Source organism: Onychostruthus taczanowskii, unplaced genomic scaffold (assembly GCF_017590055.1).
Source record: "Onychostruthus taczanowskii isolate IOZ18803 unplaced genomic scaffold, ASM1759005v1 scaffold14, whole genome shotgun sequence".
Classification (NCBI taxonomy): Eukaryota; Metazoa; Chordata; class Aves; order Passeriformes; family Passeridae; genus Onychostruthus; species Onychostruthus taczanowskii.
Window position 1 is genome coordinate 889240 of NW_024498573.1, and position 12172 is coordinate 901411.

General features: G+C 53.1%; 1 protein-coding gene across 6 annotated transcripts in view; it reads right to left on the reverse strand.

Annotated features, from left to right (window-relative positions):
- Positions 1-12172, reverse strand: part of ARHGAP26 (Rho GTPase activating protein 26) — a 103028-nt gene that overhangs the window by 20406 nt on the left and 70450 nt on the right. For all 6 annotated transcript variants that reach the window (XR_005952128.1, XM_041397608.1, XM_041397606.1 and 3 more), the window contains 3 exons: positions 7180-7339; positions 5684-5822; positions 1982-2135 (listed from right to left, as the gene is read on the reverse strand). Coding sequence is in view for 5 of the 6 variants with exons in the window: in XM_041397608.1 (XP_041253542.1) it covers positions 1982-2135; positions 5684-5822; positions 7180-7339 (453 nt within the window). In the remaining variant the exon portion in view is untranslated. The remainder of the gene's footprint in view (positions 1-1981; positions 2136-5683; positions 5823-7179; positions 7340-12172) is intronic.

Genomic DNA, 12172 nt, shown 5'->3' on the forward strand with positions numbered 1-12172 from the left:
CACTTCTTATTGAAAGATTGGATTAAATACATTTGATTTAAATATTTGGGGTCGCAGAGAATATCTGCCCTGTGGCATTATCCCCCTTAGGATCCATATTTCAAACTTCAGCTCAACACAGACCAAAACCCCGTACGCTCCTGCACGTGCAGAAATTATCTCATAATCACTGGGCTCGTGGAAAAGCACCAAATGCCACCAGCACTGTGAGAGCCACGAGCTGCCAGTGCTGTCCTGCTCAGCCCTGTGTCACCTCACAAATAAAGGCTCTGTAACTGGCACAAGCACCAGGTTCAGTGGCAGCCAGCTCACCTAATCCCTCGGGAACAGCACGGTGCCTCCGCTCCCCAGAGCCCCACACAGCTTTAACTCAGCCATTCTGCTGAATTCCTCTGCAACTTCCGTTAAGAAAGAAATCATTAGGAAGAGGCAACTCTTGGAAACAGAAAAACTGTGAATTTGGCAATCAATCCTTGTAAGGTCTCAGCAAGATCCAGGCTCACAAATCTCATTCTGTGGTAAGACACAGCATTTTTTTCCCCCCTTGAAGGATAAACTAAAGCCATCCTGTTGGGGAATGGGATGTGACTGACTCCAGAGCTCCAACCAGGCACGAGAGAGAGAGAAGCATCTTTACTCTGTATGTAGCACAAGTACAGCACAGCCTTGATGTGCAGGTGTCCTACCTTTGGGTGGTCTGTCCTGCCCCCAGGGCTCTCCTGCTGTGGGATGTTCCCCATGGAGCAGGGTTGGGTGTCCCAACCCTGCCCACCGAGGAGAGGCTGCTGCAGCTCAGGGTTTAGTGGCAGGAGGAGGATGATGGAAGCAGAGCAGATGGTGAAGCTGGATGAAGCCCGTGTCTGTTCCACACTTACCTTCCTGCCTGGGAGAGCCCAGCAGGGCCTGGAGCCATCCTGAATGCCAGAGTGAGAGCTGCACCCCAAACCCCAAACCAAGGCAGCCAAGGCAACAGCTCACCATGCCCAGAGCTCCTGTCCCAGCACCGGCCATACCCAGCCCCCACGGGCACCCAGCTACCCCAGGCATGGCCCAGTGGGGACTGCAGTGACAGGGACCACGGGAGGGGTGACAAGGACGGTGTCCCTGCTCTGGGAGGGGTGACAAGGACAGTGTCCTGCTCTGGGAGGGGTGACAGAGACCATGTCCCTGCTCTGGGAGGGGTGGCAAGGACAGTGTCCCTGCTCTGGGAGGGGTGACAGGGACGGTGTCCCTGCTCTGGGGGGGGGGACAAGGACGGTGTCCCTGCTCTGGGAGGGGTGACAAGGACGGTGTCCCTGCTCTGGGAGGGCAGCAGTGCTCCCACCACCCATCCCAGGGATGCGCAGGGCATGCCAGAGCTCCAGGGAACGGGCTGCATCTCCTGGAGACCTGAGCAGATCCTGACGTGGCGGGCAGGGGAGCTTCTGTGGGAAAATGCTGCGGGGCTGGCCGGGCCTGGCAGGAAGGAAATTCCCCCAGCGCAGCCGCCATCGCGAGGGCTCCGCGCGGCGAGTTCAGGGACTTCATAAATAACCCGGCCGTCCCCGGGGAGGCATGGCTAAGGTCACTATTTTTTCCCTTGAACTTTCCAGATGAAGGAAGCAATAGCAGAAGCAACAGCATAGATTTGGCCGGAGATCAACTGTACTGACAACAGTCACAGGATTGAACTCAGAAGAAAAGTCCTTTGTGCGTGTTGGAGTTATCACCAGATGGGCCGGGCAGCACTGGGGAGTTCTGCTCAAAAATATTCCACATGGGCAAAGCCATCAGAGCTGGAACCCGTGGCAGATGTAACCCACAGCAACTAATTCCACTGCTTAGACCGAGTTAAAAATGGAGGCAAGTGTTTGGTGCCCATTAAAAATTAAAATGTTAAATGGTATTCTTCAGCAGACTGCTGAGGTTGAGAATAAGAAACAATTCTGATTAAGGATTAAGGATGGAGAGTCTATAAAACACTAATTACCATTGTACTTACAGGGAATTTGGCCTGTTGGGTTTAATTACTTCTAGTTCAAGATCACTCGAGTTCAGGCTGGGCTGGGGAGCGCTGTTGGAGTTGAGGAAGCTGTTTACATTTGAAGAGACGACAGATTCCAGGCTGGAGTTGATGATGCTGTTCCTGTTCTCCTCTAAAAAACACCAAAACCCAAGAACCATCAGCTGCCAGTGCAGACAAAGTGAAGAGCAAATGGCTGTGAAGGCATCGAGCATTCTCAGGAAAGCCTGGGCCAGTGCAAACAGGAACATCTCCCCAGAGCTCAGTTAGTTACAGACACATCATACATTAAACCACAAGGAATACCACGTACTCTTCGGCTCTTTTGGGTTTCAGATGCAGTGAGCACTGACACTGTGCATCCCCAAGAGCCACCACAGCACAGGCCCCTCCTCAGCCCTGCCAGGCCACCCAAAATCCCATTAACTCGTTTCCAGGAGATGCCTTTGCCCTTGGAGCAGTAATTGCAGTTGTGAGAAGCAATTAGCAACGCTGGTGGCACGAGAGCAGCCCTGGGCAGAGTGGCTGTTTCTGGGATGCTGCTTTCCTGAAAGGCAGGCACCAGCTGGAAAAGAGAGTCCTACTGCAAGGACACTTCTTCCCAAAATTATTTTTCCTGTGCACAATAACATGGTCAAACTACAACCCAAAAGCATGTAGTGACAGGGGATCCTTGCTCCCAAGCCCTTTAAATTCCATCTCTTTTTGAGTGAGGAGAACGTGCAATATTAATTGGTATCCTGTGCACATATAAAGGGGGGTAAAAGAGTGCAAGAGGAACTCCTGGGTTGTGTGAAAGGTTAATCCTGAGCACACAGCAGAAAGGAACTGCCTGTGAAACAGCCTGGCAGGAGGGTTGTCTTGGGGTGTTGGTGCAGCTCTGCCACCACTCCAAAGGGAAATGCCACATCAGCTCTGGAGCTGCTGCCTTTCCCAGGTACCTGGACAGAGTCAGCACCTGCAGGGCAGCAGGACAGGGCTTGGTTTAGCTCAGGTTGAGCTTATCTTCCAAGGATGTGTGATGTTGAAACATGTCAAAGTGTTCCTGAGACTGGATTTCATTAATCTTCATCTGCAATGAGCCACCATGGGAACAAGCAGCACAGACATTTCTTTGCCCCCAGCCCTGCAAAAGCTCAACCCTCAGGGCACCAGCACCTTGGGATGAAAAAGATGATCCATGCAGACGACAAAGAGGGAAAAGTGAAGAAAAGCAGAGTACTGACCTCCACAAATACTGACAGGCAGATGTGATAGCCAGCAGAAGGAAAAATAAAGAAATTAAGCTGTACAAGGACCTAAAACACCCAAATCCCTCTGGTTTTGCATCTGCCAGAGCAAGTTTAAGGCAGCCCATGAGAGGCCACCTGCACAGAGCTGGCCAGGTCCAGGGACTGCCTGTGCTGAGCCCAGCCAGCCCTGAGGAGCTGAGCTGAGCCCCTGGAGCAGGGACTGACACCAGCTTATCATTTGCAAACTTCTGCCCAAGGCTGAAGGCTGGGAATAAGCTCCATAAGCTTGGCAGCTCAGCGTGGATTGTCCCTCTAATCTCCTCAGCAGCCACAAGCCAAGAGTGGAGTCCCTGTCAGCCACAGAACTGGAAGGGCCTCAGCTCAGGGGGAACAGGGTTCAATGGCAGAATCTGAAACTCCTGCTTCATTTTATTTCTTCCTTTTTAAAAGGCTGAAACGTCATGTTTTTGAAAGCTCACGTGAAGGATTCCTCGCTGGGAGATTTGATTTGGTCTTACAGCTGCAGGAGCAGAGCTGCCCATCAGCTCAAGAGCATTTCCAGCATGCAGAGAAAAGAGCCTTTCACCCCTTACCCAAACTTCCTCTCTCTAGTGGGAAGTCAGGCAGGCAGAGCCACTGGAGCCTCACCAGAGCCTTGGTCTCCAGGAACCCTGGTAACTGATCCAGGGCACTTTGGTGACAGTGACCCCAAGGATCAGAGAGGGGATGACAAAAGAGCTGATAAGGAACAAAATGCTGTTTGCTGTGCTGGTGACACTTGTGTCACAAGAGCTACTCCCTGGGTCAGATGTGGATAAAAATGTAAATGTTTAACAACAAAATAATCACTATAATCATAGATTAATCACGATTATCTAATCTGCTTCCTGTGTCTTGAACATAATTTTTGACTTAGACACAGCTTGGTACGATGCATGCTAGTGAAAATAGAAAGATATTGGACTTTGATGAACAGGTTTCAAGTGATGGAAAATCCGCTGTCCCATTCCACTTCTTTTTATGTCAAACTGCTCCCAGTCTTAAAAAATGTGCACCCTGCTCTCATTTAGAACATTTCTGGCTTCAATTTCAACTTTCAATTTCTGTGCTGCTCAACTGGGCTTGAGCTGCTGCCTAAGCCCTTGTGCTTCACCCTGACTTCAGAGCCTTGGTCTGTCTCCAGACCAGTAAGAAAGGAAAGGAAGAAGAAAAGAAGAAAGGAAACCTCACATATTTCTCATGATGAGCAGCAGGGAAGGCAAATAAAACAGTAGTGGCTTCCCAAAGACACAGGAGGTTATAGACTGTCAGGAGGAACACCAAGAAAATGTTGCTTCACATGGGAATAAATAAATGCAGAAATAAAGAAATGAGCTCAGTTCCTCTCCCAGGCACGGGGAGGATGGACACGGAGCCTGGAGAGCCTGGAGGCTGACAAGCCACTGCTTAGTTAGCAGCAGATGAATTACTGGGGCTGAAAGTTTTCAAAAGCAGCGTTTGATATTTGAGGCTTCACCGAGAGCCGTCCCACAGCATTTCCAGAGCACGCTCCGGGGCCACCCCTGCTTCCTAAACCCACGCGGATCTTTCCGACACCTCGAGAGGAGACTGCCTGCCAGTTAACAGTAACCTAATCAGACAAACCCACGTGTTTTGAGAGTCAGCAAAGCCCACAGCAGCCACTCTGTGCACCCTGGGGAGATGGCCATCCCCAGCCCTGCTCCTTGCTCCGCTTGTGCTGTCCTGCTCACCAGGAGACTCTCCTGCTTTTTTACCAAACTGGGAGAGCTCCCTGTGTGCAGCTGGCCGGCTCCAGGAGCACATGGGCAGGGAGAACCAGAGAGCTGGGAGTTGGGTTTGCTCTGTAACATGAAACAACAGCCTGAGCAGACACATGTCTGCCACCCCATGAGCAGGGCTGGGGCCTTGGCTCTTTCACCCAAATATCTGGAGCATCAATTAGTGACAGAAATGGAAAGATGAGCTCCAACATTTTTAAACTGCCATGGTACATAATCCTCAGGAAAATGCCGAACCTCCTGGCCGAGTTTTCCTGTCTGTAAAAGGCAAAGCGCCCGAGGGCATCCCAAAAGGGCCGGCCTGTGGTGGCCGCCCTTGCCACAGGTGTGGCACCCTCGTCCTGGCAGCTGATGGCAGCGATGACGGGCCCAGGAACATGAGAAGGGGACACTCAGGGGCCCGTCAGGTGGGGAGGGGACAGCAACACTCTATCCTGTGCTAAGGCAGCCTCATGTCGAGCCCAGTTAAGGGCCTGGATGCCAGCAGAGATTCCACTCCCCACCAACGCGACAGCAGAGGAAACCGAAGCCTGACCCCGCTGTGGAATCATCCCTTCCACGGACAGCAGGAAAAGTGCAGGGGAATGGCACGGGAATGGCAGCCTGTGAGGCAGGGCTAGGGCCCAGCTGGGGGCTGGGAGGGCACTCACGCCTCTCGCTGGGCTGGGCCGTGTGGAAGAGCGTCAGCGGCCGCTCGCTGCACGAGGGAGGCTTCGACTCCGTGCTCTTCTTGCGCGATAACAGCAGCTGCGAGTTCGACGCCGGAGCCTCTGGCACCGTGTTAAATATCTGTTAAAAATAATAAACAGCTTGTTCTCTGGCATGGCCCCGCGCAACAGGACGGCTGCCCACCTGCCTGGGCTGCACCGCTCCCCGGCGCAGCTCTGAGGAAGACAGGCACTCAACAGGGCAGCGTTCCGGGGGCGGATTCCTGAATCCCGCGTTTCCACTCTGTCTGCGCTCCTCTTTTTTTCACCCAAGAGGCACACTGCAAGCCGTGAAGAAGGCTCTGGCACTCTGCTGACTTCCTGGGGGTGCAGGTGATGATGAGCAGCCCAGACAGACCAGCAGTGTCCCCCCTGTGCCCCCCGCGGCGTGACCCCGGCGCCCACGCTCCCACGGCTGCAGACCAGCTTGGGAAAGTCTTTGCAACTTCCAGCCACAGCTGTCAGAAAACTGAGTAATCACATTTTTCTCAAGGGGATGAAATTTTAAAACTGCGCGAACCCAAAGGGCAGCAGCCTTGCTGGTTGCTGATATTTGGTTCTGTACTGCTCCTCTTCCAGAGCCCACAGGCTCAGAGAAGGGCAGTGACCCCTCCAGACCAGCCCTCTCCAAGTCCCTCTCCATTGCTGAGAGTCCATTAAACCCATTCCTCAGTGTCCTTCCTGCTCTCCTGCCCTTGCCAGACAGACAGCTGGCACAGCCAGGCTTTCCCAACAGGAAAAGCACACGTTGGCACAGCTCTGGTCAAAACAGAACTGGATGTGGACCCAGAGCCATGATGGCATCCCAGCCAGGGCAAGCTGCTTTCTAGCTCTGCCTTTGCTGCCCAAATCTGTTACTCCTTTCCAATCAAAACCAGACTAACAAAAGATTGTAATCAGGGAACTGGCTGCATTTAGAAGGAAATGGTATTTTTTAAAAAGCACAGGCAGCCAGGGAAGGATGGCCAGAACCTCGGCCCCACCGAGCCACCACTGCTGCACTGGCAGACCCCAACATCCATGGCCAACAAACACAAATGCATCAGGATTCAGATCAACACTGTGGATAAAGCCAGTACCTGGATAAACCTGGATTTAGTCAGCAAAGCAGGAGCCAGCCGAGGTGTGCCTCTCACTGGTTTGCTTTAGCACTCATCTCTCTTGAAACCAAGGACAAATTCCCATTGAACAGTGGGAAGGGGGAGAAAGGGAATTTCTGTGAGGAGACAGGGCCTTGCTGACACACTGGGATGACCATAAACAAGGCTGGCCACCAGCAGCCCTGGTCACACAGCCCAAGAACGAGGTGCCAGCTGCCCCCTCCCCAGCACAGCCCCACCGTGGTGCCACTGGCCATGGAGAGGGGGCTGCCACGGGCAAAGAGAGACCAATTCCTTTCCATAAACCACTGACATGGAAGAAGCAAGGGAAGCCATTACCTTCTCGTGGTTCTCTATTAAAATTTCAATCACGATGTTCTGGAATTTGATGTCCATGATGGCAGCCACCGTTTCCTCTTGAGGTCGAAGCAGCGTCGGCCCAAACACCACACCCAGATTAGCAACAGTCATCAGGTTCTGCTTGTGATTATCTGCAACCCTGGGAAAAAAAAAGAGAAAGAAAATGAAGTAGGTGATGGAACTAATCCACAGGGAACCCCCTCCCTGCCTTCCCTGCCTCGTGGCTGGCACAAGGCTTACAACCCTGTTTACATTTTTCACGCTCCTGGTGAGCTCCTTGAAGGCTCAGCCATGTGGAAAAGTACAAATTTAACTGTTGTGCTCCTGGGGACCTTTCAGCCTCCATGAATTGACTAATGCCATAAAACCTCAACCCCGCGCCAGCCACTGAGCCTCACGCTGCAAACCACTCCCAGGAAAACATCTTGAATCATTAATGCTTAAAACCCTTCTGAAAACAAATTGTTGGACCTCTGACACATGCTGCTCTCCAACTCAATGAGTGACCTCATATGTTCCAAAGGCCAATTCCTTCCCAGCCATTCCAGCACCAGAGGTCAGTCCCATGTGGCCCAGCCAGGCTGCCTGGGAGGCCAAGATGGGGCTTTGCCCCCTGATCCCCACGTGTTCCCTTCTCCATGGCACAAGATGGGGACCCAGGGACACCCAAGCCTTCCTCCTCCCCACCTCCATCTCCTTCAGCTCCCAAGAGGGCACAGAGCAGCTCAGCAAAGTGCAGCAGCTCACGCCGAGGAGGTGGCACCCTGTTTATGGTGCTTGAGGGGTTGCCCTGGAGCAGCTCCAGGTGGCACCGGGTCTGAGAGGAGCAAAGCCCCAGCAGCCCTAAGGGGACATGTCCCCTGCTCTGCCTCCCCCCGAGGGGACACAGCAAAAGGGACACAGGCAGTGCCCCTCGGCCACGCTGGGCTGCAGGTGCCCAGCCCTCCAGGAGGGACAGAGCTCACTGGGCACCCTGGGCACTGCTGGGACACTCCTGTGTGCCCCTGGGCACTGCTGGGACACACCTATGTGCCCCCTGGGCACTGCTGGGACACAGGGACACCTGTGTGCCTCTGGGCACTGCTGGGACACAGGGACACCTGTGTGCCCCTGGGCACTGCTGGGACACAGGGACACCTGTGTGCCCCTGGGCACTGCTGGGACACAAAGGGTCACTGCTGAGTCCCAGGGGACACGTGTGTGCCCATGTTGCCCGTGACCTGCAGTGCAGCCCGTGGCCCCAGGAGTCTTTCTTGTGGTTTGCTCCTGACCTCCTCAAGCAGGAAATGAGGTGGCTTCAGGTTGTGTGCTCACACGGTTGTAGCCTGAGGGAGTTTTAGTCTCTTTTCCTTCACTTTCTCTCCTGTTTCCCTGGACAGATGCAGCAGGCCAGCACACAGTGAGGCTCACACTCACTTGCTGGACTGACCCTCACATTATGTTGCTGTGAGTTCCTAACATTGACCTTGGGGTCAAGACATTCGTGTGCAAGCTCAGCATATTTCAGCACCCTGCAAGCTCAGGCTGGCTAAAAAGAAAAGATGCTTTCCATCCTTTTCCATCCAAACCTCACCTGAACCAGCAAAGAACTCATCCCTACACACAGCTCCTCAGGCAGCAGACAGGAGTGCCATCACAAGGGGGGCTCAGGGACCCAGGGCTGCTGGCTTAGCTCCCCCCACAGCAGCATCAGCCCTGCTCACTGCCCGGCCAAGAAGCCTCACGCTGGTGCACATTTCATCCCTGGGGAGCAGGCAGAGCTGTCCCCTCCACCGAGCCTGTGCTTGGCATCCAAGCTCGGAGTGGGGAGCTCCTGCCAAAGCCCTCGGGAGCAGGCAGGACCTGCCTCTCACCCGTAACTGCCCCACTGCCAGGAAGATGTGAATGTTTGATCACAGCCTGCGGGAATCCCGCTGTCAGGAGACGGCTGGGGCAGCTGGGCTGCCCTGGAGACGGGCGCTGGGTCTGCCACAGAGGGGACAGCCTCACTAGAGGGGACAGCCACACCAGGGGGACAGCCTCAAAAGGGGGACAGCCTCAAAAGGGGGACAGCCACACCAGGGGGACAGCCTCAAAAGGGGGACAGCCTCAGCAGGGGGACAGCCTCACCAGGGGGACAGCCTCTCCTGAGGGGACAGCCACACCAGGGGGACAGCCTCAAAAGGGGGACAGCCTCAGCAGGGGGACAGCCTCAGCAGGGGGACAGCCTCAAAAGGGGGACAGCCTCAAAAGGGGGACAGCCACACCAGGGGGACAGCCTCAAAAGGGGGACAGACACCTGACGGGACAGCCTCACCTGAGGGGACAGCCCACCACAGGGGACATGCTGCTCACACTGCCACCCAGCCAGGCTGGCCATCCCCACCCCTGGGCAGGCACAGAACCTCTCTCCATCTCCATCTCCATCCCCATCCCCATCCTCATCCTCATCCTCATCCTCACCACAGCCAAGAGCTTGCTGAGCTGCTCCTGGCCATGCCAGCACCACGGAGCTGGGAGGGGAAACAAACTCTCCTTAGGGAGTCACAACCTCATGGAGCAGCAAGAAAGGCAGAACAGGTCCAGTAAGAAACAAAAGATACTAAATAATACTTATATACTTAATAACACTTACATGGGGATTCAAACCCACCCCCCACTCCCAGCCACATCACTCACAAATCCCAATGACATTTTTGCATTGCAAAATTGCATTTCAGACACACATTCACATGCTCCTAATTGGATATGGAAAAACGCAGCTGCAGTCCAAATGGCTTTCAGAAGCGTTAATAAAATAATAATTTTAATGATCTTCTGTGGTTAGTAAAACAATGTTCATTTATAAAAAAACAACTGAATTGATCTAAGTCGCACAAAATTAGGTGCCTCCATTTCTCATTACCGTTACCATGTCCTACATCACTCTAATAAATTGCACTGTCATCAGCTCATTACAGGAGGCAGCTGAGCGTGGTCCTGGCAATTATTTCAGACTGGGCTATTAATGGTTTCCCAGGCAGGACATGGTCCCACAGCACCAGCCACGGGCCTGCCCAGCCACTGCCCACTCAGCCCCCCTCACCTGCACCACCACACCCTGCTCAGGGTGCTCTGCTTTGCCTCTGGAAGCAAAGTGGGAGCTGTGCTGCAGCTGTGCAATCCAGCTCATTTCTGGAATCAACCTCAGGGCCACAGGAACTCCTGCTCTGCTCCCCGGGTACTTTTCCAGCAATAGCCATCCCTGTACCAGGTCACCACAGCCGTGCTCCAAAACATGATTCACCTTTCACATCCTTCAAATTCCCCATCCATTACCCACAGGATAATTCACTCTGAATTACAGCTCTTCATCATCCTTTGTACGAGGAAATAACGCCGCGGTTTCTAAAGATGGGTGTTCTCAGCCCAAAGTGGGCTTAATGCTGGGGCTGTTCAGCAGGGACTGTCAGTGCCATTCCTGAGCTGCTCTTTACAAGTTTTCCAAGCAGTCACTGTATTTTCCTTTTAACCTGCTGTTTCTTTCTGGCCCTTGATGCACTCTGAGAGAACCGCACCACCATTGATTTCTGTGGGTGCATTTTCTGCTCCCCGCTTTACAGGAGCCACTTCCAGCACAGGAGAAAGCAACAGCTAATGGAGGAATGTGCAGAACCACTTCACTTCACTCCTGCTCACACTGGGCCGGGCTGTCAGTGGCTTTGGGACTCTGGGCTGGTCCTTTTCCTGGGGACAGCCCAGCCCAGGGTGTCCCCCAGGCCATTCCCAGGGTGTCCCTGGACACCACTCACTTCTCACTCCCTTCCAGCAAAACAAAGGAGAACAGCAGCAGAGTAAATCCATGTTGGGTGTTAAATTAGATTATGGCCGGGTTGCCTGGATACTGTATAATCACTGGCACGACCAAACACAATTTAATACAGGGTAATTGGTAGCCAAGGTTCAGTGCAGGGGAAGCAGGGAACAGTAAATATTCCAGTGTGGTCAGAGCTCCAGTGGGTGCCACAGGGGCTCCTGGCTCTGCTCCCACAGAACTCCTGCCTCCTGTGTCTGGAATTACTTCCTACATGTATTTTATATATGTATTTATATGTATGTATAAACTACTGTGTGTTTATTTTACATACAAGTACATATTTTATATATAGAATGCATGTATCTGAATCTCAGCCAAAAGTGCCATTATTAGTTCAAATATCTTCCCTGATTCAGAAAAAAAAACCCTGAGCAAACAACCATCTGAAGGGAACAAAAGGAAAGTCTGGAGTGTTTCTATTTCCATGCCTGGGACAACCATTTGCTGTCAAAGTGCTTGTAGTGGCTGGCCTAGCAAGTCTCATAGAATAGAAAACAGTGCAGCTCATTCCTCTTGCTACAGGTGGAAATCCATCCCCTGTGTGCCACCACTAGTAGAGCTTCTGTTTAATGTGAAAAGCCAACCACACAGAGGCCAGCAATCCCCAAAATTATCTAGGCTGCTCTGGGTAGTTTGATAGAAATTGAACACCTTTGACTCTGGACATACAGGGAAGGTAAAGAGCAGAGGGAGTAGAGGCAGCATAGGGGGTGGAGAGTTCTGGGAAATGTTCCTGGGTGCATTTAACTCATCCCTGCACATCAGTGAGTTTAATTGGGCTGTGGCTGATGGGCACAGAGGTGGAGAGGGCAGAGGGGCCGGGCTGGCCAGCACTCAGGCTGGTGGAGCCTGTCCCCAGAGATGGCAGCCCTGCAGCTCCCTGGGGATTACTCACTTCTCATCAAAGCCATGGTGGGTTTCCCAGCCCCAGGAATGTGTCTGATGGCTGGGAGTGCAGCAGGTGCTTATTGCAGGAATGTTGTGACTGGCACACAGCACGGAGCTGGTGACACCAGTGATGCAATTCCAGCTGCAGCAGCACCCACTGGTGTGCCAGGCAGCTAAATCAGTCAATCACACATGCCTAAATCGTTCCTAAAAGGCACATGTGCATGGGAGGAGGTGGCAGGGACACTG